Raw genomic sequence first — 24,619 nt, 5'->3', positions numbered from 1 at the left:
TACCATCTTGGATATGGCGACTGGCTCCATCTCATTCAACTCTGGGCAGCTTACCCAACTGCCCCACCATCTCTTGATCCAAGACAAGTGCTGGGGTAGGTGGGCTGGGAATAGACTTCCTGGCGTGCCGAATGCAAGGAAGAGACAATTACTTCTTGGCTTTTTGAAAGTGGCCAGTTCCTATACCCTCTCCCTCACAGTGGGCTCTGAAATGTGGGCACACACATCCCTGGGCAAACTCTGGGCCCCAAGCCAAGATGTGGTACCTGCAACCTCTCCTTCCCCAAGGTACACCTGCCCGGGACTGAGGGGGTCTTGCGTGTCCACCCCAGGAGCCCATGACCTCAAAGCAGTCATCTGAAACGGCAAGGTGTGCTCGAATGTTACACTTGTCTGGTCTCTTTTATCTCCAGCCTGCACCTGCTCCCTGGCTCCCTGCCACCATACACACGCACCACAGCTGGCTTTGGTTAGGGAATGGGTCATGGCCTTTACTCCTGGGCCGGCCATCACCAGTCGGCCAGGAAATAACCACCGACCCCCCCCTCCCTGCGGGCGACCCCCAAAGCATCGTGGTGACCCAGAAGAGGCAGCCACAGAACGGGCTGGGTCTGTGCTGCCCTCCTTCAGAGCAGGCTCCTGGTCCTGTGTGAGGCGTGAGGGGCCCTCAGGCTGCACCAGGCACCACTCCGGGGCCCGGGCCCAGGCTGGAAGGGTGTGTGTGCCTGGACACCAGAACCCCTCAGCAGATGGGGGCTGTGGACACAGGCTACAGGCTTGGTGATGGCCCCTGATCTCCAAGAGACACTGGCTGCCCCGTTGGGCCCAACCCTGAGATTAGTCGAGAGTTATCTAGATGTGGATCGCCCTCTAGCCTCACCCTCATTTGGGAGTCCAGGCCATTGTGCCGAGAGAGGGACAGGACAGGAAAGCAAAGAACAGGCCCCGGAATTTCTGTATGGAAGCGTCAGGCCGAGGAGTCTGTGGGAGATCTCCGATTCCAGAGGCCCTGGCCCTGGTGCAGGCTGTCCCAGCACTAGGGGGCGCTGGCAGCAGGGCCAAGAGGGCAGGAGACAGGAGCAGTGGCCACAGCAAGAGGAGCAGGGGCTTCCTGAGCCTCTGGACACCAGGTCCAAGGAAGAAAGCCCCACATGAAGGAGCAGAAAAGGCCACCAGCATGGGGAAGGTTGGCACCTCTCCGGAGCTGGAAGGCATGCCTGACATTCTGGAGGCCCAGCGCCGGCACATCCCCACTCACGAGGAAGCCGAGGGGCCGGGAGCCCAGGACCGAGCGTGGCACCCCTTCTGCCCCTCAGCACAGGCCCGCAGGGACCCCACCCCACGAGTCTGGGCGGACGCCCATCATCCCATCCTGTGACAGTGCAGGGACGGTTGCCAAAGGGACTTACAAGATGAGTTTGCTGCTCTTGGGGGCCAGGTAGAGCCTGAGCTGTCCTGCTCGTGTTTTCTCTTTACCAGTGAGGCCTGGGACGTGAAGGGAGTGGCCCCATCTCCCAGGGCGACCGAGCTCTGGTGAATTTATGTCCCGTACGTCTCCCCGGGCCTCCTCTCTCCTCTCCATGCCCACGGCCACTGCCGGGTTAGGCCTGTGCTTCCTGCCTGGATAAGTTCCAAAGTTCCCTACTGGTCTCCTGCCCTCCAGACCCCCCTCTCCAAGCCACCGCATCCCAAAGCCGGGGTGTCCTGTCTGTAGCACAAACCTCATCTTGCTTTTCCTCTGCTTAAAAATCTTCATCAACTCCTAAGCGTCCACAGGATGAGGTCTAAACCCCTCAGCTCTATCAAACTGCCTTCCATGACTGACCCGGCCCCCGCAAGACCTCACTAACCTCTCCTGTTATTGGATTTGAGGAACCAGTAATGAGCTTGGGCAGTCTGGGGGCCTCTCCAGGCTGCCTTAGGCCTCTGGGCCGGTGCTCATCCAACTTCCTCTGACGGAAAAGCTCTTCCCGGGCTCCCGAGGCCCCTAGGGCGCCTACTCATCTTCGAAGCTAAGGGCAAGCACGAGCCTGTCTGTTGCCCTGGCAGGGCCGGCCAGGCCCCGCTGCGCTGTGTACCCACTCCTGCCCCGGGCCCTCTAGCGCACTGTGTACTGCCTGCTCACACGCGTGTCTCCATCCAGGTGGAGGGTCTCTCGGGGGCCAGTTCTGTGCTTTCTCTCTGTATTCCCTAGTGCCAACCGCAGGGCCTAGAAAACAGCTGGTGCTCAAAAAACATTTCTCGAATGAATGAGTGAATGATGTGGTGAGATGTGGCGCTGCTTCTGCGCATGACTTCCAGTACAAGAAGCAGGGGCCCGGCTGGGCCTGGGCGCTTTCCTACCTGCCTCTGTCAAGTCCCTCTCTCTTCGTCTCGCTGAGACAGGGTGAGCACATGCAGAAGCGGATGTGGGCGTGTTCGAGGGGTGCACACACGGTTGCCCCTCAGGCCGCCCAGCCGCCCAGCCCTCAGAGCAAGCGGCAGACGGAAGTGTGTGGCCTTACCTTCCTCCACCCTGAACACATGCTTTGTTACTGTCGGGTTTCTCATGGACGCTGGGCTGTTGGTATTTTTTTTTTTTTTTTTCCCTTGTGAAAAGAAGAGCATTGAGGAACCTTTTGGGAAAAGACCCCGGACAATGATGGAGAAGTACACTGATCTCTGCAAGCAGGAGGAGAGGGTATCGGGAGGTGTGGGGAAGTCACACTGGGAGGAGGGTAAGCTTGCAGCAGAATTCTGCAGTGACATGCATGTGTAGGGGCCTGGGGACCAGTCTTGGGGGTCCCAGAGATGGAAGTGTCGTGACACAGCCGAGACCCCCTTTGGTGAGGGTGACGGGTGGGGGCGGGGGAGAGGGAAGGAGCCTCTGGCCCATGCAGTGCCGGCTGCGCCCCATGCACGTGGGATGCCAGGAGAGGAAGAGGAGACAGACAAAGGCTGCGTTTTCGGGGATGCCTCCGGATGTTCTGACTCAGTGGCCCAGTTTCTGGCTGCCACCCTCCTCCCCCAATCCCCAGACCCCTGGGTCTGAACAGCTCTCCTGCAGCTGACGTGGACCTGTGGGGAAAGCCCACCAGAAACCTGCCAGGGCTGCAGGAGAGAGAGCTGGGGGCTCTGTGGTGGGGGACTAAGCAAGCATCCCGGGCAGCCTCCCTACTCAGCAGAAGTAGGCGGACTCTGGCCGGTGGGAAAAAGCTAGCTCTAAAGGAGGCTGCTCTCCAGGCCTCAAAGCGAGGTAGGGGATGAAGAGTAGCTCCTAGACAATGGACTGGACTCGGACAGAAAATCTTATTATGACCTCACGTTCTCCAGCGCCTTTGTGCACCTGGGAGGTGGGTGCTGGTCTCCCCATCTTGCAGGCAGCAAAACCAAGGAAGAGCAGGAAGCCATTGGCTCTGGGTACACAACCCCCCACGAGAGAGAACTGGGCCACCGCAGGCCCCAGGACGGTGATGTGACAACTCCAGAAACCGCTAAGACTGGCTCCAGTGCTCCCCACTGGCTGTGTCCACCCATTCCCTGCTGCCCCTCTATGCCCTGGGCCAGGATGGGTAAGCCACAGCACGTAGTGGGGCAGTGGAATGGGCAGCAAGCAGAAAGGAGGCGCCTTGGCTCTCACGAAGTAAGCGAAGGACCGAGAAAGCTCCGCCCTCGTGCTGCCCTCACTATGGAGCCTGGCAAGTTTCGAAGGTGTCAGAGGTGGGCAAAGAGGTGGCTGGCCTTGTTAGGGAGAAGCAGGCCTCGTTCCCTAGGCGTGTATGCCAACGGAGACCCAGGGAGCATGTGAGGAGGCAGGAGCCTGGCTGCCCCATCTTGGGCTGGGCCACGCAGGATGAGGGAGACTGTCTTCCGTCCTTCACTCCACCATCACCCCAGCCCCTCATCTCCCAGCAGGATCCTGAGGCCCCTTTGCAAAGGCAGGAGCAGCAGGCTGGCTCCTGCGAGCTGTGGGTGGGTGCCGATGGGCAGGGCAGGGCTCCACCCGGGCAGAGGATGAGGCAGGAAGGGGACCTTACATGGCACAGGAGATGGCACGGGGCGCAGGGCACGAGGAAGTCCCTCTCTCTGGTCCTCCCCGCTGGACTGCTGGTCCCCAAGGCTGCTTCACCCTGGAGGTTCTTCTCCCTGGGACCGTCCTCTCCCCTGGGTACAGACCCTTCACTCCCTTGAGGCCGTGCAATGCCTGGTAAGGCAGGGACTTTTGGGGACAGACTGGGCGCAGGTCTCTCTTCACAGGAAGTCACTTTACTAAGCGCTATGGTCTCGGTTCCCTGATCCCTGGGGAGGGGGTGAAACGCTGAGGACACAGGGTCTGTGTGAGCTTTGGGAGGGGCTGGGGGAGCCCAGGAGGGCAGGAGACCCCAGGGGGAAGGTCAGGAGTGAAGTCCTACTTTGGGCTTGACCTTCTCCAGGCCTCCTCCAGGCCGGATGGCAGTGAGGGTGGCTGGCCAGAGACCCCGAGGGAAGCCCCTTTGGCTTCTGGTGGGTGAGGGTACTGTGGAGAGCCCGTCTCAGGACTTGGCTGAGGAAGGTCTGTTTCCGGGACCTAATGGGGTCAGTGAGGGCAGTTCTGTGTGTGTGTTTGGGCGGAGGGTCCCTGGGACCCCTGGGGTTCAGTCCCCAGGCCTCCCTGGCACTTCCCTTGCCACAAAAGGAGTAGCATTTACTGCCGGGCCCCTCTGGTGTGCTCGGAGGCTCCAGCCGGCCCAGCTCTGCACACTCAGCCTCGATGCTGCCCGTTAAAGGGATTAGCAGAGCACTTCTACTGGGCCCTGGCTGCAGCCACACATCCCCGTCCCAAGCTAACCACCCAGGCGGCCTGCGGGGAGTAGGATTAGGCCTTGGGGTGGAGTCTTAGGTGGCACCCACCGCCCACTTCCAGCAGACAGGAGGGAGAATGCCCCCCACCCTTACCCCTCAGCCTCAAGGGCCTGAGGAGTGGGGGCGGGGGGTGGCAATGTCGGCCCAGGCTGGGGAAGCAGATGAGGGCAGTGGTTAAGAGCACAGGCTCTGGGCCCTGCTACCTGGAAGATCTGGGGCAAGTTACTCAACCTCTGTGCCCCAGTCTCCTGCGCAGGAGGGTAACAGTGTCTCTTTCACAGCGCGGTCATAGAATTAAATTAAACAATGCACGTAGAGCGCGTCATGAAGTGCTTAAAGCTTCCCGTCAGCAAACGTGAGTTACTCTCATTGCTGCAATTGTATTAGCGCTTGTGATTATCCACAGGACCTCGGGGTCCCTCTCCATCTTCCCTCCCCAGCAGGTGTCTCTGCCATCCAGGCCCCACCGGTTCACGCTCCCCCTTCTCCACTGGATCTTGGGAAAGAGTCTTTCTTTTTAATCAAGAAATGGCCTGAAGAGGAAGATGGCAGATATGTGTTTACAGCTTTTCATTTCCCTCCTTGCCTCTTTGAAAATACCTTCTTCCGAGCTGGAAAATAAATTTCCAACCCTGTTGACGTGCATTGATTTTTCCCTCCTGCGTCCACCTCCCAGTTCTTCCCCGTCAGCAGGGCCTGTGGTTAAGCCCCGTGTCTGGGTTGGGCTCAGTGGTACCCCAGGGGAGTGGGTGGCCCCAGAGCACGGAACTGTCAGCCAAACTGCCCCATCTTGCCCAGTGCCTGGCTCAGAGGTCTGCAAACAGAAGTGGCTTCCATCCCCTCCTGCCGTGAGGGTTCTTGGCTGGGGGGTTGAGGTCAGGGAGTGGGGTGGGGGGAAGGAGGTCCTCTGAGCCGATTAGTGATTTTTAGCATCTTCCCTGAAGGGGATATACAGAGAGGAGACCAGGGGACCACAGGACTGCTTCAAGCTCAGCAAGTGGATCTCAACGGGGTCTGCCCCAAGCAATCGACTTTGTCAGCAAGGGGCCTGCCAACAAGGGCCTGGGACCAGCTATGCAAGCTGGGGCTTGGAGAGAGAGGCACTAAGGAGGTGGGGGGCTTGGCTGCATCCTGCGGGTTCAGGAGGTTTGTCAGCTTCCTGGTGCTGGAACCCGAAGAGGTGATCTGGAGGCCAACTAGGCGGTGGACACGGCGAGGGGCTGCTTGTCTTACACCAGCCCTGGGCCTGGAAACTACTGCTCTCTCTTCCAGAGAACAGGAGTGGCTCACGGAGGTGGGGGTCTCTTCAGGGAGACAGAGATGGAGTTGCCTGAGATGGCTTCTGGAAACCCTGACAGCTCTGTCACAGACCACACTCTGGGTTGGAGCCAGCCTCAGCCCCAGGGCACTTTTTAGGAGGTTAAAAGGGCAGCAGTTAAAGGAGGCAGCCTGTAGGGAGGCCTTGATTTTCCTCCCACCCTGACACACCGAACTGAGGCTGCACGGCCCCCCTGCACCTTCCCTTTTCCTGTCCTCTCAGCCCTGCCGTATCCCACCCTCAGGCACCCTCCTCAGGCTCCGGAGCCCGCAGAGAGGCCAACAGACCAGGGATCCTCTTCTTAAACCAACACCAGGTCTTGGAAGGATGGGGGCTGGGGGGTAGGGCTGAGAAGGTATCACCTTTCTCCTCCAGCAGGGGTTTTTATTCCCCTCCCAGGCACACTTGTGGAAGGAAGGAGGGCAGTTTCTCGAAGCTGAGGGGCTGAGGATGAAAAGGGCCTTCGGAGTTCAGATAATGGGAATCCTGGTCTGGGTGATGGAATGAGGGAGTGGAGAAGATAGCTAACAATGGCCTGGGTATCTCCAGGGCTTCACACCTGTGTCTGAGCACAGAGCCCTGGCCCACTGATTCCACCCGACTTCTGGTCATCTCACTGCACACTCAGCCTGGGGTCCCTGAGAGCTTGTGCCAACGGCCCGAGTCCTGCAGCCAGTGGGCAGGTACACGCCTTCCCTCCTGGCAGGAGTCTCTTCCAACCCACAGGGCTGCCACAAACACGCTTTCTTATCTCCTTGCCCAGCTCTTGTTCCTGACCCCCGCAGGTACCGAGACCCAGAACGTCACAGGATGAGGCCAAGTCTACGCGGCCTGCCTTGCCCCTCGCTAACCCCTCCCCTGCTGCCAGCTCCAAACATGAAGGGCAAATATCTGCTGCTCGTGGCTCAGGCACCTGCAAGTGTGTCCCTTGGCCACTGGGGCCACGCACCACTGCCTAATAACCTCAGGGTTTTGCGGGGAGACCTGAGGCCTCAAGGAGACCTCAGACCCTTCTGGGCATCCACTGGCCCCTCCCTGGAAGGTGAAAGTCACGATCAATACCTGGAAAGGATGGTTGAGGAAACTGGCAAGTGGAGAGCCCTCTCTGTGCCTTAGGCTCCACCCAGAAAAACTGGGGAAAAGGCACATCACCTTTCTTCCCTCCAACAGGAAAGGTCCTCAGGCCTCTGGAAACCCTATTCGTGACAGCAGGCCAGTCTGGCATTAATACATGAGACAGGGGCACAGAGGTAGGCTAGGTCCAGGATGTGTGTGTGTGTGTGTGTGTGTGTGTGTGTGTGTGTGTGTGTGTGTGTGTTGGGGGTGGAGAAGGGAGCAGAGCATCTGAGTTCCAGGCAGAGCAGCTCACAACCCAGCCCCGGATCCCTTCCCAGACTTAGGTGGCATTGGCCAGAGGGTAGGCTGGCCTGTCTGGGGGCTGGAGCCTTCCCCCGGGTCCCTCCTACAACAGCCATGATAGGGCACCAACCCCAGCCAGGGAAAGACCAGGAAGGCTGCCACAACCCGCTCCCAGGCAACCCATGTGACCCAAGCCCTCTCAAGTCTTGGCTTAAGGAGAAGAGAGCAGGATCACCCACCCAGGTCACCTCGACCAGCACCCCATGTGTGGGGACCCTCTCGGTGTCACTACATCTGTCTAACTTTAAATCCTGACCCAGGCAGATTATGTTCTGTCACAGCATATTATACTTGGGGATGGCAAAGGCTGAGCTGACCTGGCTCACGGGTCCCTGGTTTTGAGTTAGGTGATAAATCTGGCTGAAACCATGCTTGAGATCAGCCAGACGTAGGAGCAGCCTTGAGCTGAACCTCCCTGTGGGCGTCGAGGAGGACTCGCACTAGCCCCAGTCCTGCCGCCCACGTGCTGAATAACCTGGGCAGGTTGCTTCACTTCTCATCTGCATCACCATCTGTCAGGCAGGAGGGGAGGGGCTGCTCTGCAGACCTCACGGGGCGTGTGAGGCTCTAAACAGAAGAGGATGTGAAGGTGCTTCAAGAAGCAGGATGCACCCGGAGCGCATGGGAGAGGCCACTCTCACTGCAGTGCAGTCCTGGGTAGAAAGCTGGGGTTGCCACCTCTGCTGCTTCAGCAGGCTGAGGCCCTTGGAGAAGCGGTCCTCACCCGGGAGGGCCCAAAATGCCCCCTCTAGCTCCAGGCCAGCAGCACAACACGGCGGGCAGAGCTGCAGCAGATGCCATCTGAGGTAGATGCAGGGGGGCAGCGTGGCGGTAGAGGACGCCCAGCCAGGTGCTGGACGGGCCTCCTTTGTGTGCGTCTGCATATGGGGCCCCGCGAACATGCCCACTCAGCATGGCTCTGGGAAGGACACAGAGCTTGGAAACTGTCCCAGGGAACCAGGTGTCCGGCAGCCAGCCTCGACTTTCCTGCCTCCTGAAGTCCAGCCTTGAAGCTCGGAAGACCCCACCGAGCTCCCGGGCGGGGTCTTCCCGAGCCGCCCTCCGGGGCTGTGAGACAGCGCAGGGGCCCATGGACCACAGGAGAGATGCTGCTCCTTGAACACGGCTGGCCTGATGGGCTCGAGCCACATCCGGTTCTCATTCAAACGTCCAAATGTAATTAAATTCTCTCCAATGCAGCGGAAGAGTTTGGTAAGATGTGGCTTTCCGCCTTCCATCAAGGTTAAGAAATCACCATCATCTCTCATTCCATCGGCTGACCCAATCTGCTCCCTGCCACTGATCTGTCCCGTTCTGTACAGTTAAGGCCTGTGCTCTGATCTGTTTTCTAGAGCTGATGGGGCTGGGGCCCATGCCGCGCCCTCTCCCCCACCATCCCACTTACCCACCTGAGAGGACGGCCAGCTGAGGCCAAAGCAGCAGGCTCGCTTTGACTGAACAAGTCAGTGCACCGTGGGCTGGGCAGGGGCGGGGAGGTGAGCGGCCCTGGGGACACGGCTGCCGAACCCAGGCTCGCCTCGGGGACACACCGGTGTCCTCCTTCTACTGCCTAGATCTGTCTCGTCACGCCCTGCTGAGGGATCCCCTCTCTGTAGTTTCTCACAACAGAATGCACTCGAGAGCCTCTGGCCTGGCCCTAGAGCCCTCTATGGGAAATGGAGCCTCTCACAGTCAGGGCAGGGCGAGGCAGCCTGCCTGCCCCTACGCACGGAGAAGAGGAGGGAGGTGTGAAGGAAGCAGAGGAATGGAGAAGGCCTGGGAGCCGTCTCCGGGAATCCCTGGGACCTCCATGTCTCACAGGATTGCTGGTCATTTCTGGCCTGTCAGGGCTCCGAACGGGTTAACGGGCAGCACGGTCCAAGGTGCCGGCCTCGGTGAGACGGAGGGTGGCCCACTCAATAGAAAGGAGGCGCACTCACCCGAGGCTTCGGTGCCTCTCCCCGGCCTCCCGTTCAGGACTTCCCTGAATTCAAGGAGAACACCCCCTAGACAGGCTGCCTTTTCCAGCTTCCCTTCCCAACTGAGTATCTCCAGTTTACGGCTTATTTTTACTTAGGGATTTATGACTTTCATGGTAATGGGTTCCATTCTACTTCCTCTATGTCTATTTTTCTAATCTTTGTGGTGTAGGCTTTACGAGAGTTTCTTAATAAGTCGGGGTAGTATTCTTTTTGAAACAAACTGTCCTGCAAGTTAATGACTTAGAGTGGGTGTGGATGCTGCCCAGAGACAAATGGGGGCTGGGGAGGGGAAAACCAGGGTGGGGGTAGATAAGACTCTTCTAGATTAAATACATGTCCCTTTAAGACTCTTGGTCAGCTCCTGGACCAGAATCCCCCAGGCTGCTCACCAACATCCCTATCTGAGATCTAGGACCACTTTTAGGCACACGTGGCACTTCCACACCAAAGAGTGCTCACCCTGGAGATGGGCACAGCACACAGCAATCCCAACATTGCTGACCTGACTCTAAATAGGAAACATTTTGTATATTTGTTTCCAAATGGTAAACTTTAGTTTAGTAATGGATTTAATTTCATTGCTGCCAAGGCCATAGGGCTGGTGCCTTCGTATCAGTGAAGGTTAAAGGAAATGAGCCTAGTTCTTAGTTCAGTTGTCCTAGGCCAAGCTTAGCTAGGACAGTGGTGATGGGGTCAAGGTCTCTGTTGCCTCTGTTAGGGTCCCCAGCCTATGATCTTGACCCCGTAGTCACGAGTCTCGATTAATTGCCGCGGTGCCGCCCGTCCAGATGAAAAAGCTGGGCGGATACACAAAGCCGGATGCTGCCTTTGTGCTCTGTCCACAGACTGGCTGCTGGTGCCGGGCCGCTATTCATTATTCAATTCAGCTCGCTCAGACGAGCCTTTCCATTTGCTCCTCCAGGAGAAATAACAAATCTAGAAATGCAATTCCACTTTGCTGTATTACAATATTGATTTGCCCGTCGAGTGGGAGTGCATTTGTTCTGTCAGCCCCCCTGTGGGCAGGAAGGGGTTAACCAAATGTTTATCACAAGGCTGGCTTCAGAGTTGAAAGTAATGTGATCAGTAATGAATTTTGTGTTACATTAGGTTGTATAAATGGACAGACAAGCGCAGACAACAAGTGGCCAGGAGTCGGGGCTAATCTAATGATGTAAAAATAGAGACAGCACCAATTATACTAGGGGCCAGCTCCAGGCTCCTGCAGGGACTGCAAATGAATAGGTACAAATCAAATTACTCACTAATAGACGCACTACAAGAGGGGCAGTCAATGGTAAATGCATTAGAGCCTAGTGACCTCTCTGCTCTGCACAGCAGAATCCGAAAATTTGACTTCCATCTTAAAAGTGGGGGGCAGGGAGTGAGGTTCTCAAAGAAACTCTTGTTGGGGGAAGCACGGCACCTACTCCCCACCCCAAACCAGTCCGTCGCCAGAAGGTACCTCCTGTCTGAGCTGACCTCTTGCCCTCACTCCAATGCCTCCTGAAGCCTGAGCACCGGGGCAGGGGTGGGGGGCCTCTTGAGGGACCAAAAGAGCAGTGGATGAAGCCCTGCACGTAGGCAAAGACAGGAAGTCACATACCAACACACTTCACAGCCATGTGCCTCTCAGGGATGATGGTTTTTGCCGCTATGTCAAGGGCTGTGTCCGTATTGAAAATAAAATCTTTCTTTAAAGAGGATCACAACATGGACCTTTCAGAGAGCAGCGGTGCCAAGATCAAAGGGAGTAGATACGAAAATCTGGTTTGACCACCGAGCGCTTTGCGGGGAGTACTAGTGGTCTGTTCCGAGGCACAGCACAGGCAGGGTTTTTTTTTTTTTTTTTTACATCTTTATTGGAGTATAATTGCTCCACAATGGTGTGCTAGTTTCTCCTTTATAACAAAGTGAATCAGCTATACATATACATATGCCCCCACATCTCTTCCCTCTTGCATCTCCCTCCCTCCCACCCTCCCTATCCCACCCCTCTAGGTGGTCACAAAGCACCAAACTGATCTCCCTGCGCTATGCGGCTGCTTCCTACTAGCTATCTGTTTTACGTTTGGTAGTGGATATGTGTCCATGCCAGTCAGGCAGGGTTTTATCTATTTCTCGCCAGCCTGAACTGGTCTGTCCTTCCCTCTGTTCCTTCTCCCAGTCCTGCCTTCGCCCTTACAAGGGAATGGGAGCAGGGAAGGATGTGGAGTTACCACTGGCACCACAGCCCCTCAGGTTTTCTTCCTCCCTCTCGGGTTCTATGAATGTGGAAACCAGGCCTTAAGTTCCAAGCAGCTTGGCAGTGCTGCTGGGCTGCTCAGAGAAGGCTCATGGAGACGTGCTTAAATGCACGAACCATATGCTTAGATTCCGCTCCCAGTGGCTTGGGGAGGAATAAAGTATGAAACCAAAGGACCCAGGCCCATGTCCGGATGGAAGCGGGGGCTGGGGCGGGGGGGTGTGGTAGGCTCGGCCCACCTGCTCCTCCCCACAACCCACCCCTAAGGCCAACACCAGTCACATACATCAAAGTGGAGATGGCAAGCTGGTCCTGGCCAACTGGAGATGATGGGAACCGGCCAGAAAAATGAGCCCCCTGGCCCCAACCTGGCGGGGGAGTGGGGGTGGGGTGGGCAGGCACAGAAGGGAAAAAATCATCCTGAACAAATGAAGCAACTGGATGTCAATTCTCCCCAAACTCAATTAAGCACACAGAAGGGTGCGACTGCAAGCTATCGGTCTACACTAAATAAAACATATGTGGGGGGAATCGGGGTAGGTCTGGGAAGCCTGGTGCCGGAGATTCTACCAGGACATTTAAAAATGCTTTCTGTGGTGGGCCAGCAGGTCCCTGGGGGCAGGGGTGGGGTTCAAAGAGAAGTGGGCAGGAAGCAATCACCAAATGTCAGAGGTTAGACAGCTGACTCTGGGGTGGGTACTCGGAAACGCCTCCCTCTGTAAATTCAATCTGATGGGCACGGCTTGGCTTCCTTCGTCCAGGACTCTTTTGCTTCAAGAGCCCAGGCTCTGGACTCCTAAAGGGTCAGAGGGCCATTTCCAACTTTCATTTTCTGTGTGTCTGTTTGTCTTTCCTCTGTCACCAGCCATCCCGCCTGGGGTGGGGGCAGATGGTGGTCGAAATACCTCAGGCCACCTTCTGAGGCAGTAGAGGGGCAGAGGCAGGGGCAGAAGGGAAAGATGGGTATTTAACCATCCATGACTGTGTTCAACTTTGTTCAGACCTCACACCTCGCAGAAAGGTCAACGGTTAAAGGTGAATTCTCTGGCAGAAGAGGAGGAACAGAGAGAAATCCTCCCGTTTGTTAACCATTTACCCATGTTCATGTCTTCAGAGAAGGCCCCTTATCTGGGGGTCCAACGGCACTTCTCCACCCCTTGTCCAAGCCTGTCCGTTTTCCACAGGAATCCCTGCCCATGTGGGGCAACACCTGGAAAGGGGACTCTGAAGATTCACTGATGAGATCACATGGGCACTTCCTCCTTGTCGACAGGAATCAGTGTGCTTTGGTTAAAGAATTCAAAGAAGACTTTGGGCAACTGAGAAATATGCAGAGGAGCTTCTCAGCCCTAAACTTCCATTACAGCTCTGCCTTTGCCTGGGGCTTCCAGCGGCCTTAGGGGAAAAGGAGAGAGGGATGGAGGAGGCAGAAACTAACTATCTAGAACTGGCCAGAAACTGACAAGTGTGTCTTTTAAACACAATCCTTCTTTCCATTGCTCTGACTGGCTTTCATTTACCTCTCAGGAGCCACGAAAACCCATCCAGTCATTCAGCAAACATTAACTGGGGCTCAGCTTGGCTCTTGTCCCAGTGCTAGATGCTGGGTAGGGAAAGGCTGGCTGGTGGTTAGAGGTAACGAAGAGGAATCGGACTCAGTCCGAGGAACCGGAGTTGGGCTAAGACACACAGTATGGCTGACAGAGGGGCTGAAGAGACCACCAGACTTGAGCCTTGCCCCAGTGGGATGGAGAAGGGAATCCGCCATTGCTAGTTAGTGGAAACGGCAACATGTACTACCTGCCCAGGGCCAAGTGTCAAGTGAGTCGGCGAGGCAGAAATTCAGAGAAAGCTTCAGACAACGTGAGATTTGAGCTTGGTCTAAAAAGGTGACCGGGCAGTGGGTGAGGGCAGCAGGCCCCTAAACAGAGCCAGGTCAGCAGTGTCATGTGCTGGGGGTGATGGGTGAGGGTGTCTGCATGGAACATGAATAAGGGGCGACTGTGGAAGGGAAGTGGGGGAGCAGGCTGGAAAGGAAGGTGAAGAAGGCCTGTAAGAGACTTGAAATATCACAGCAAGGAACCCAGGCTGTCACGTGTGGGCCCTGGGCTCTTGTGAAGAGGGAAACAGGACAGGCAGAGGAGGCCCCGACAGTAAGGATGCCTTCCTTTTCTTGGTCTCCCTTCTCGGGAATAATATGTAGGAGTGATTGATAAACCCCTCGGACCAGGTGACAGGATCTTAAGAACTGGAAATTCTTCCTGGAAATCTCCTTTTTTTGTTTTTTTTATAAATTTATTTTATTTTTGGCTGTGTTGGGTCTTCGTTGCTGCACGCAGGCTTTCTTTAGTTGCGGTGAGTGGGGGGCTACTCTTCGTTGCGGTGCACAGGCTTCTCATTGTGGTGGCTTCTCTTGTTGCGGAGCACGGGCTCGAGGCATGCGGGCTCAGTAGTTGTGGCTCACAGGCTCAGTAGTTGTGGCTCGCGGGCTCTAGAGTGCAGGCTCAGTATTTGTGGCGCACGGGCTTAGTTGCTCCGTGGCATGTGGGATCTTCCTGGACCAGGGCTTGAACCCGTGTCCCCTACACCGGCAGGAGGATTCTTAACCACTGCGCTACCAGGGAAGCCCTGGATATCTCCTTTTAATCCCACATGTTTTAGTTATGATTTCACTTCAAAGCTTTAATTTTTCCTCCTTTGTACATCGCAGAGAGGAACGTCTACCCGGCGGTGGTGTGACAACGGTAGGATGCTCACACGGTTAGCATGGAATCGGAGGCGTAGAAGCCGTTTGGGAGGTGGCGGCCGTGAGGACAAAGGAGAGGAGGAAACAAGGCAACCAAAGCGCTCGGCACAGGGAACAGCGGCCAGGACATCACGGGAACAGGAGGCCGACATTTCCTGTACCTCCTGTCTTCCCTCTCCCTTGGACTTAGAGAGGAAGAAAGTGAGCTGAGAGAGGGAAAGCTTTATTCCCTGGAGGGCCAGCACCGTGCCCAGGGGTTCCTCCGGAGAGCCCACCTGCCTGCAGCGGCCCGGGAGAGAAGGTGAGGGCCTACTGAGGAGGTGGCTGACAGGAGCCCCTGAAAGCATTTTGTAGAGGCACTGAAGAAGGCGAGAAAATCCAGGGCCCGACTAGGTGAAGCAGAGGAAAGTACCTAAGGGACTGGCTAAGTTGCTTCCATGATAGTGCTTGCCTGAGAGTAGGGACGTCTAAAAGGTAAGAGAATTAATTCACTGCCCCATGCCTGCAATTACTGTCACGTGATCACATGGCACCCTGAGAGGGAAGGGGGAGGACACGGCTCCTCCTGGAATTGCAGCCTTAGCACGAAAATGTTCCCAGCCCTCAGCAATGAGGCAAGCAGGAGTTCCAAGGCCCATTGGAAGAGCTAATCCTAGAGGTAGGACAGAGGGTCCAACATGGTCCAACATACTGGGTTATTTGTCTTGGGGTGCCCATCTGGTCAACTCCAGGAACAATAGCTAACATTTATTGAGATCTTAATTCTCACAGTCCTGAAATGAAAGATATTAGCACGCACACACAAAAATAGTGCTTTTAGTTCATCATTTTGCAAAACGTAGGTAGTCAATGGACTTTGTTAATGGATATTTGTTAATTCACTTATTGAACCCTTCCTATGACCATTTAAAAGCTGTGTATACTGTTCAAAATGTGCTTTCCATATTAAGGAGGAAAAAAGGTACAGCCCTTTCAAAAAGTAAAAGTAGTTTCTGACAGAAATCTTTGGAAGACCTTTAGCTGAAAAGAATCTCACAGCCTTTTCTGCTGAGTAATTACTATACACACAGGAAAACTCAGAGGATTTAGCAGAGTAAACTAGAGCACTGCTTTCCAAACTGTAGATCACAATTCATTGATGTACTGTAAAGTCAGTTTAGTGAGTCATGACTGCATTAAAAAAAATGTATACAGCTGATTCACATCATTGTACAGCAGAAACTAACACAGCACTGCACAGCAACTATACCCCAATTAAAAAAAAATGAAATAAAATAGTACTAGAGTGTACTGCCTATACTATTGTTTTTTGAAAGTTTTATATATTTGAGCAAGGAAGTAAATGTATTTCTCATGGAAGGTAAGAGGTAGAGATTGAGCCCCCAGTGTGATCCTCAAGAGTAGCTGCTTCTGGACTAGGACAGAATCTGTTAAAGAGACTCTAGACAGAAAAGGATGAGCATCTTTCCTACCCTTCGTGCTGTGATCATAAAGGAGAATGAAACAGCATTCCCAGGACTGAAGGAAGCCACAGTCATGGGGAAGAGTCAGTCCCCCTTGACCTTGACTGCTGACTTAGTGAGCTCTTAAGAGTCAACAGCAGCAAAGGGAGGCTGCCTGCAACAGAGATGTGTCAATACTTTAAACAGCAGGTCAGGACCTGTGAATTAGGCCTAGGGCTTTTGCTATTGGATGTGGGAGAAAGCCAAAAAAAGAAAGACAAGGTTTAGCTAAATAGTGATTGAAAGAGTTAAAGTGAAAATAAACTTAATATGTGTCCAGGTGTTTATGAAAATTTTTTTGGTATTAGGTTATACCTTTACTTAGACACAAAACAACTGGAATAAGTAAATGTTTTGCTTATCGAAAAAAATCCTATTTTTCTAGAAAAGGCAATATTGAAAGGCATGTCTACTAAGCAGGAATTAGTCATGTTATTTTGAGGGGCTGAGAGAGGAGGGGCTGTAGGAGACAGCATTCCCGGCAGAAGGAGAAGTTTGTGCAGAGGCCCGGCAGGCAGAGGGAACACGTGTGCTTAGGGACCCTCCGGGGACTTCAGCTTGGCTGGAGCTCGCCCAGAGCAGTGAGAGAGGAGTCCGCAGACAGGGCAGCGGCTGGTCATGAAGGGCTTTGTATGTGATGAGATGGGGTGAATCCAGAAGAAGGACAGAGCTGGCGGGAGAGAAGTTCAGTTTTTGGACATGTGGAAACATCGACAGGTGACTGGAGAGATGGTCTGGAGATCAGGAGAGGAAGCCAACTTGGAGAATCTTTGGAAATCATCGGTTTATGGGTAGTAATTGAGGCCGCGGAAGCAGAGGGGATGGCCCTGTTCGCACTGAGGGAGAGGACAGAGGGCTAAGAAAGGGCCTGGAGAAATACACTGAAGGCCGACAGAGAAAGCAAGCCCAGGGAAAGGACGGAGAAGTAGCAGAGGCAGAAGAAAAACCATGAGAGTGTGGTGAAACAGGAACTACAGGGAAATCACTCCGAGATCACAGGGCCTGGCTCACCGGGCCAGCGCTGGGGCAAAATGGACATTCGGTGGTGACTCTGGGTATCGTGGCCGGGCAGGCTGGGGGTAGGAACTGCTCCTCCTCTGGACAGCAGGGGAGGGGACGTTGCTGCAGGGACGTTTAGGGTCTGGGTGCAGGAGGCCAAGGGATTGCTCAAATGGTGACCAGCATTTTCTGAGGGTGAGAGACAAGCTGATGGGGTAAGAGATTTGAGGGGAACGGGAAGTTTGACAGAGCGTCCATGAAGAAGGAAAGAGACTGATTTCAAGATGCCGGGTGGACACAGCATAGGTCCCATACCGAATAAAGCGCAGACTAATTCATACCAAATAAACAGCAATAATATGGAAAAAAATAATAAAATACAAACTCTCAGAGGACCAGAGATCTGGGGAATCTCTAAGAGAACGAAAACGGGCCAGAAGCCACAGCAGTAAAGCAGGGGCTGCTAACACCTAGGTTAAATGTACAATCCATTCACCCAGTAGTTACTGCACACCCACTATGTGTCAGACACTGTTCTAGGCATTGGGATCTGCTGCAAAAGATGAGTGCAAACTGAGAATCGGAAAAGGGGGCACTGGGAAAATGCAGAAGGACTGCCAGGGCTCACTGGACAGTAGAGGCCGTACGTTTGTAGAGGTACCGATCTGAACAACTTATGATTTTTCTTCAGCAACCTAAGTGTACGAGCAGAGTTGACTTGACCTGGATTTTGTTTTCTTGACTGGGGACAGTGGAAAGGTAACAGGGGCAAGAGGTGTGAGGATATTAGAAAGAAAGCAATTCAGTCAGTTATTTTTGAGCTGGACTTTCAAATTTAATCCAATTAGAGTAACTGGTCACAGCCATCCTGGAGGACAGAGCTAATGTCCGCCTCACAGGTCAACTACGTTTTAAAACGGGCCTTCTCAAACTTTAATGCGCATAGAGATCTTGTCAAAACGCAGGTGCTGATTCAATAGGGCTGGGTGGGGCCTGAGAGTCTGCATTTTTAATCAGCTCCTGGATATAGACAGTGTTGCTGGTTCACAGACCACTCTGCGAATAGTAAGGTTTTGAAAGGTTTTGTTTTACTTTGGGGGAGAGTTGTTTTGCACTATGGTACAGCTTACCAGTGGGGCGCTGGGGCTGGCTGACTGTTACATTTTCAGGAATTCTGCTAGGTGACTGACATCATGTTGATAGCTTGAAATTGGCCGTAATGGGAGGTTCTGTCCTATGGCAATGCCCAACTGCTATAAATCAGGGCTTTCCTGCTTCCCTTTGGAGAGCTGGTTGTTAAACATTTACCGGCATATCACTAGGTAAACCTGTATAATAGTGAAGCATGGATACAATGGGCTTTGGTGTCAGGGGTCATGGAGCACCCGTCCCGGGTACTACACTAAACAAAGAGCCTGCTGCAGGCATTACAGAAACTGATCGTCTCTGGTGCCTCGGAGGAACCAACAGAGGCACATGCTTGGGTCACCCTATCCCATGAGCACCTAGAGGAGCAGGTTGTGGAAAGCGATGGGACTGAGAGGCTGCTCTGAGCAAAGGGTGACTTGCTGGAAATTCTCACCCACGTTGCCTGGCTACCTCTGGGCAGCAGGCTGACTCTGGTGTGGGTGCGTCAGGCTGCCCTTTCAAGGCCCTGGGCTGCATGACCAGGCTGATACTTTATCTGGAGCTGCAAAATGCGAAAACTGATTCTCAACAAAGGCAGGGGGGAACAGGTTAACTTCCATGATATCTGCTTAACTTATTGGCCTTTAAAATCGAGGCAGAGTTTAAAAACAACAACAAAAACATATATATGTGTGCACACATATAGACCGATAGATTTAATTTGGTCAAAGAAAACCAAATGAATCCCATTTGGTGACAGTTTGGGGAGGAAAATGAAATCCCTCTGCTCAAAAAGGGCATCTCCTATTTTCTGACCTATGGGTCATGCAGTTTTAATTTCCTCTCTCTCTCTCTCTTTTTTTTTTAATTTCATGAACCTGCTTAAGGCCACAAAGACTCTCCCGAAGCCTTCAGCTGTCTGGCAGATGAACGGCTGCCAGATTCGCTCAGGTTACTAATGGTCTGTGCCAGGCTGAAGTTCCCCAACTCTGCCCGAATGCGCCTTCCAAGACTTCCAGTCTGTTGCTGGATGACACGGAGGTGCTCTAAGCGGCTTCTGAGGAAGGCGGCTGGGGAGGAGAGCTGACCCAGAGCTGCTCTGGTCCCTGGAAGGGTGGCTCCTTGGGAGTGTGTCTGGTGCCACCGGCTCTGGTTTGTGTGAGCTGGGGCTGGCCAGGGCCCAGAGATGTAAGGGAAAGCTGTGCTACGAGCAAGGTTCAGAAAGGGAAAAGATTTTCTCCCTTCGGCCAGCTTCCAAGCAAAATGGGGTTAGAGCCCCTGTAAATGGCAGAGCTGCTTCTCATCTCCGGATCCAGGTGGGAGAACAATGGCATGATGACCTGCCATTCGCTAGTTGGATGGCTTTACAATAGGGGTGGAGAGGTGGCCTGCCCATGTCTGTGCTTGTGGGAGTCGAGGGGGTGGGACATGGCTTGTTGCAGCTTCCATGGTGCACGTCTTCCTTTCCAGGGAAGAAGGGGGCACGGAGGGGGCCTGGTCCTCAGAGATGGCTGTCTCCTGTGGCCAGATAAAGCACCTCTCCATCTCTAGCCAACTCCCTCTCTTGCATCTATTCTGTTCATTTGCCAATTATCACACGAGAGCTATGGGCAGGCATGAAGCTAGTGCTGTGGGGAAAGAGATGAGGACAATGTATCTCTATCCTGTTAGTGTAGGAACAGAGGAACTGAATGGGATGGGAAAGAAGAGAGGGAAAAGGTTAACTGCTAAACCCAAATATCTAAAAGACCTGGAGGATCTGCAGGAAATTGGGACTGTGTAATAATGTCAGGCATTTTGAGCCCTGCCAAAAATGCTTTTTTTTTTTTTTTGCAGAACGCGGGCCTCTCACTGTTGTGGCCTCTCCCGTTGCGGAGCACAGGCTCCGGACGCGCAGGCTCAGTGGCCATGGCTCACGGGCCCAGCCGCTCTGCAGCATGTGGGATCTTCCCGGACCGGGGCACGAACCCGTGTCCCCTGCATCGGCAGGTGGACTCTCAACCACGGCGCCACCAGGGAAGCCCTTTTTTTTTTTTTTTTTTCCAAAAATGCTTTGACTCTCGATCTTGCTTGTCCTGATTCCTGCCCCAGGGTTGTAAGTTTCTCCTCCCTGGAATCCCCTCTTCAGGTAGGCACGTGGATGGAGCAGTTCATGGTAAGGAATAACAGGCTTGAGGGGACTCAGGCAAGCAAGAGTGAGAAGGCCTGCAGCCAGGATTTCCTCCATCCCCAAACAAAGTTCCTGTTGACCTCAGAACACTGGCAAGAGGCCTGTGGGGCGGTCTTCCTCAGGGATAAAAGCCGGGCTAGAGCTGGCACTAACGGCACAGATGTCTGGAAGGAAGGGGTACTTTAGAAAAAAGGAGAGGCAGAAAAAAAAAAGAAAAGAAAAAAGGAGAGGCAGGCTGTACTGTAATTCTGCAAAGGTGGAAGGGTTGTGGGCTTTCCTAAGTGCATGTGTGTGTGTGTGTGTGTGTGTGTGTGTGTGTGTGTGTGTGTGTACACCTGCTTGCCCGGGGCAGGGCTTACCCATCATCTAAGGATGTTCCTGCTCTGTGGATGTGAGAAGCTACCCCAGGCCCCAGTTGCTGCACCATCTCAGAGACAGGAGTGCAGAGGCAAGAGGCAGCGTAAGAAAAGCTGTCTGGGGGATCACACCAGCCTTGCCTGCTGCATCCTTGCTCCCTCCCCGGCTGGCAGGGCCCACTGATACTCTCCAGTCTATAAAGCCTGCTGCAGGGCAGAAGAAGGTGTGCTGCCTCAGTGTTCAGTGCTCAAGGGCTGCTGAAACCTTAGGGACACCAAGGCTGTCCCTTCCCCTGGAGAAGGTGTCCTTCTGGGAGCCACCTATACAGTACAATTGTGTAACCACAGCATGTTCGTATGCAATAGTCCATGTAGGAGGGGTCGGTTCCCTGGGAACCCCCCTCTGCACTGGGTTTCCCAATATCAGAAGCTTCCAAAATGGATGGCAATCAGAGTACTAACTAAAGAAACAAATGGTTAAAACACACACCCTCTCCCACCAGAGAAGCTCCATACCCACAGGAGCTATTCACGACCAAGCCAGGCTAGGAGTGTGAGGCCACCTTTACCTGTTCCGGATCCCACCACGTCCCGGCTCGGTGACTCGGCCATGGCATCGGCCAGCCGCTCCCGCAGGCCCTCCTCCGTGTGCTCCATGGAGGCCATGTGCCGTAGCCCGAAGCCCTCCGGCCAGCTCCCACACACCTCCAGCAGGGTCACGCTCCGGTCGAAGGTACCTGCAGCGCACAAGGGACATCTGACGCTGAGTCACCTTGCAGAGAGCGGGCCGTTCTCTATGTCTGCTCACCGCCAACTCCCCGCCCTGCCCAGGGTCCATTTTAGCCCTTCCACAGGACGGATGAAGGAGGGAACGCCACGAAACACGGATGTGCAGGGCAGAACGAGACCGCTCACGCCACCAGATCAGAGCGTGTAGACCTCCGCGGCGTGAGGCTAGTGGTTTTTGAACTGTTTTCTTTTTCTGTTATTGTTGCATGGCTTGTAGGATCCTTGTTCCCCCACCAGGGATTGAAACCGGGCCCTCAGCAGTGAAAGCACAGAGTCCTAACCACTGGACCGCCAGGGAACTCCCCCGAACTGTTTTCTGAGGACCTACAGGGTTCTCTGAAGTCTTCAGGGACTGCTTCAAGATCTAGGTCAAGGGTAGGAAACTTCTTTCCCAGGTTCAAGCAAACTGCCCTCCCCACTTTTCTCTGTTTGAGGCAATAGGGCTTCGCCTAAAGATGCTTTTTTTTTTTTTTTTTTTTTTTTTGCGGTACGCGGGCCTCTCACTGTTGTGGCCTCTCCTGTTGCGGAGCACAGGCTCCGGACGCGCAGGCTCAGCGGCCATGGCTCACGGGCCCAGCCGCTCCGCGGCATGTGGGATCTTCCCGGACCGGGGCACGAACCTGTGTCCCCTGCATCGGCAGGTGGACCCTCAACCACTGCGCCACCAGGGAAGCCCTAAAGATTCATTTTTAAAAGGGGTTACATAGCTTAAATTTTTTTTAAAAAAGCATTCTAAGTCACTATATCCTATCACCTATACCAAATGCCCTCAGAAAGGTTATGTTCCAAGATCCAACGGCAAGTTTGTGGCAGGCTTGGTTCAAGAACTCAGATCTTCCGATGGCTCAGTCTAGAACTCATTCTACTCCACCGCATACAGTCCCCCAGCTGCCCCAGGACATGTGCACCACTGGGGCACCATTTTCAGGACGGCAGCATGAGACTTGGGTGATAGCACCTTCAGCAAAGACCTTTCCTCGATCTGAAGCTGCTTCCCAATTCCAAAAAGTACACGGTGCCCTGCTGAATGCCAAGATTAGATTTTACATGCAAGATCACTTCAAAGGCTAAATTTAAATTATTCTCCTTTATTATACAGCAAGTCTTCTGTGAAAGCTTATTTCATCCACTCTCTCTTGGAAGGAGATTATAGTCATGCTCTGTTGCTTTAAGCACATACCATTTCCCCAGCTATTAGGTAACTGAATCCACTGCATTTATTGGGCTTGGTTCCTGCCAGCACCAGGAAGATGGGGAAAAAATGCAAATGCCAATGTTTCCCAAAGTTAAAAGTACACCACCACACACTCTTTTTATCAGGTCTTGCTTCTCCTCTTTGATCAGCCGTCAGAAACTATCTTCCCTCGGCAGTCAGGACTGAGCAGCGTCAGGGCACACTCTCTGCCAATGACAGGTGGTAATAGAGAGGGTGCGAGCCCCAGCCCCGGCAGGCGGCCCTGCCTCTGATAATGGCCAAAGCACTGAGGTGATAACCGTTCGTAAACACTCCGACAGTCGGTGACTCCATACATCAGCAAAGAGGGCCAGATAATCCTGAGCTCTCCTGACCAGACAAAGGCCCCTGGCCAGCCCGCTGGGATTTCTATGTGTGGCAAGGGTCACTCCTGGTTCCTGGATGTCATCAGCCAGGTTTGGCTTTGATTTATCTCTTGCCTAACTGGAGGGTAGATTCCTGGTGCCGGGGTCATGGGCAGCGTCTATAAATGCATCTCCCCAAGAAGAGGCCCACCTTGGGAGTGGGTTGCTGGGGAATCAGCCTGTCAGGTGGGACTCAGGGACGGGGAGCTGCCCTACACCACCTTCTCTCTCCATCAGGTAGGGTCAGGCGGTGGGTCTGGGGAGCCAGGCGCTGGGCAGTGGGGGAGAGGTGCTCTGAGTGTCAGCCCTCTAAGGGCCTGGGCTGTGCTAGTGTTGCCCTAGAGCCCACACTCAACCGGCGTCAGCCACGACTCAAAGGTGCCCAGTCCCCAAGGACACACAAGGAATGAAGACACACAGTGGACTGTTGATTCCAGTGCCCACTCACTAAGTGACGTGAGGCAAGTCCCTCCATCTCCTTTTTCCATCTCTGAAGTACACCTAGTAACTCTTTGCCCTGTCTCAAAGGAGGGAAGAGATTAAGTGAGGTTCCTGCCGGGAGTCTGAGTTCTCCTCTAGCGCCACCCCACTCTTAGTTGACAAGATCAAGAGCTACAGCACCATCGTTCCTGGTCTGCCTGGGAAGTCTATGCTTAGTAATTTCCAGAACAGGAGATCAACAATAAAATGTGGGTACTCCTCCACCCTGTGCGCTCAGGGCCGGGGTGGCAACTTTTTATTTTATTTTTTTTTATGGACAGAGATGTCCCAGAGCCTGGGGAAGGGAAGAGAATGATCTCACTTCACAGGAGCAGGGTGCCTGCCTCTAGAAAGGCGCTCAGTCAAGGGTTGTATGTACTGTGTTTAGAGGTCAGGGCAGGTAAGCTGACAGCAGGGCCAAGAGATGTATCAGAAGCCAAAGCAGGAAGAAAACGAAACAATCCAGCAAGATGTTATGGCAAGAAGCGTGCAGGTAAGAGGCCCGGTCCATGAGAGAAGGTAAAGGCCAGAGGAGTACGTAATATTGTAAGGGACAGAGTGACAGTATACAGGAGAAAAGGATCATGAGCTAGTGTTTTAGTGGAGAATGGAAACAGAAACACAGGCTCTAACACATATTACTTGTATTACCTTTCTGAGCCTCTGATTCCTCATCCATAAAAATGGAAAAACAATGCAATCTTATAGGGGTGTTACGGGGTTTGCATTGGATAAATAGCATATAGTGAGCGCTCTACACATAAGGGGTAACACTCGTGTATATGTTAATAATAACAAATATGTACAACTTTATACCACTTGAAGCGTCATCATAAATGTTGACTATCACAATGATCCTGAAAGGCAAGATGGGTACCACTCCAATTTATGGGAGAGGAGCTGGAAGCTCAGAGAGATTCAGTGGCTTGCTCAAAGTCTCTAAGTGACAGATCTGGAACACAAACTCCTAACTCTCATCTTGGAGATCATTCTATCAGCTGCATCTGGAGAACTGGAGAACTGTTATAGGGAGAAATCACCTCTATCTTTCCTGACTTGTTCTGA

At 53.7% G+C, this 24,619-nt stretch overlaps 1 protein-coding gene across 1 annotated transcript in view; it reads right to left on the bottom strand.

Moving 5' to 3' along the window:
• BCAS3 (BCAS3 microtubule associated cell migration factor) overlaps positions 1-24,619 on the bottom strand; it is a 578,557-nt gene that overhangs the window by 1,532 nt on the left and 552,406 nt on the right. The window contains exon 24 of the mRNA XM_065897745.1: positions 21,256-21,423. Coding sequence (XP_065753817.1) covers positions 21,256-21,423 — 168 coding nt within the window. The remainder of the gene's footprint in view (positions 1-21,255; positions 21,424-24,619) is intronic.

This window comes from Phocoena phocoena, chromosome 19 (assembly GCF_963924675.1).
Source record: "Phocoena phocoena chromosome 19, mPhoPho1.1, whole genome shotgun sequence".
NCBI lineage: Eukaryota > Metazoa > Chordata > Mammalia > Artiodactyla > Phocoenidae > Phocoena > Phocoena phocoena.
This window is presented reverse-complemented; position numbering and strand designations above follow the sequence as displayed.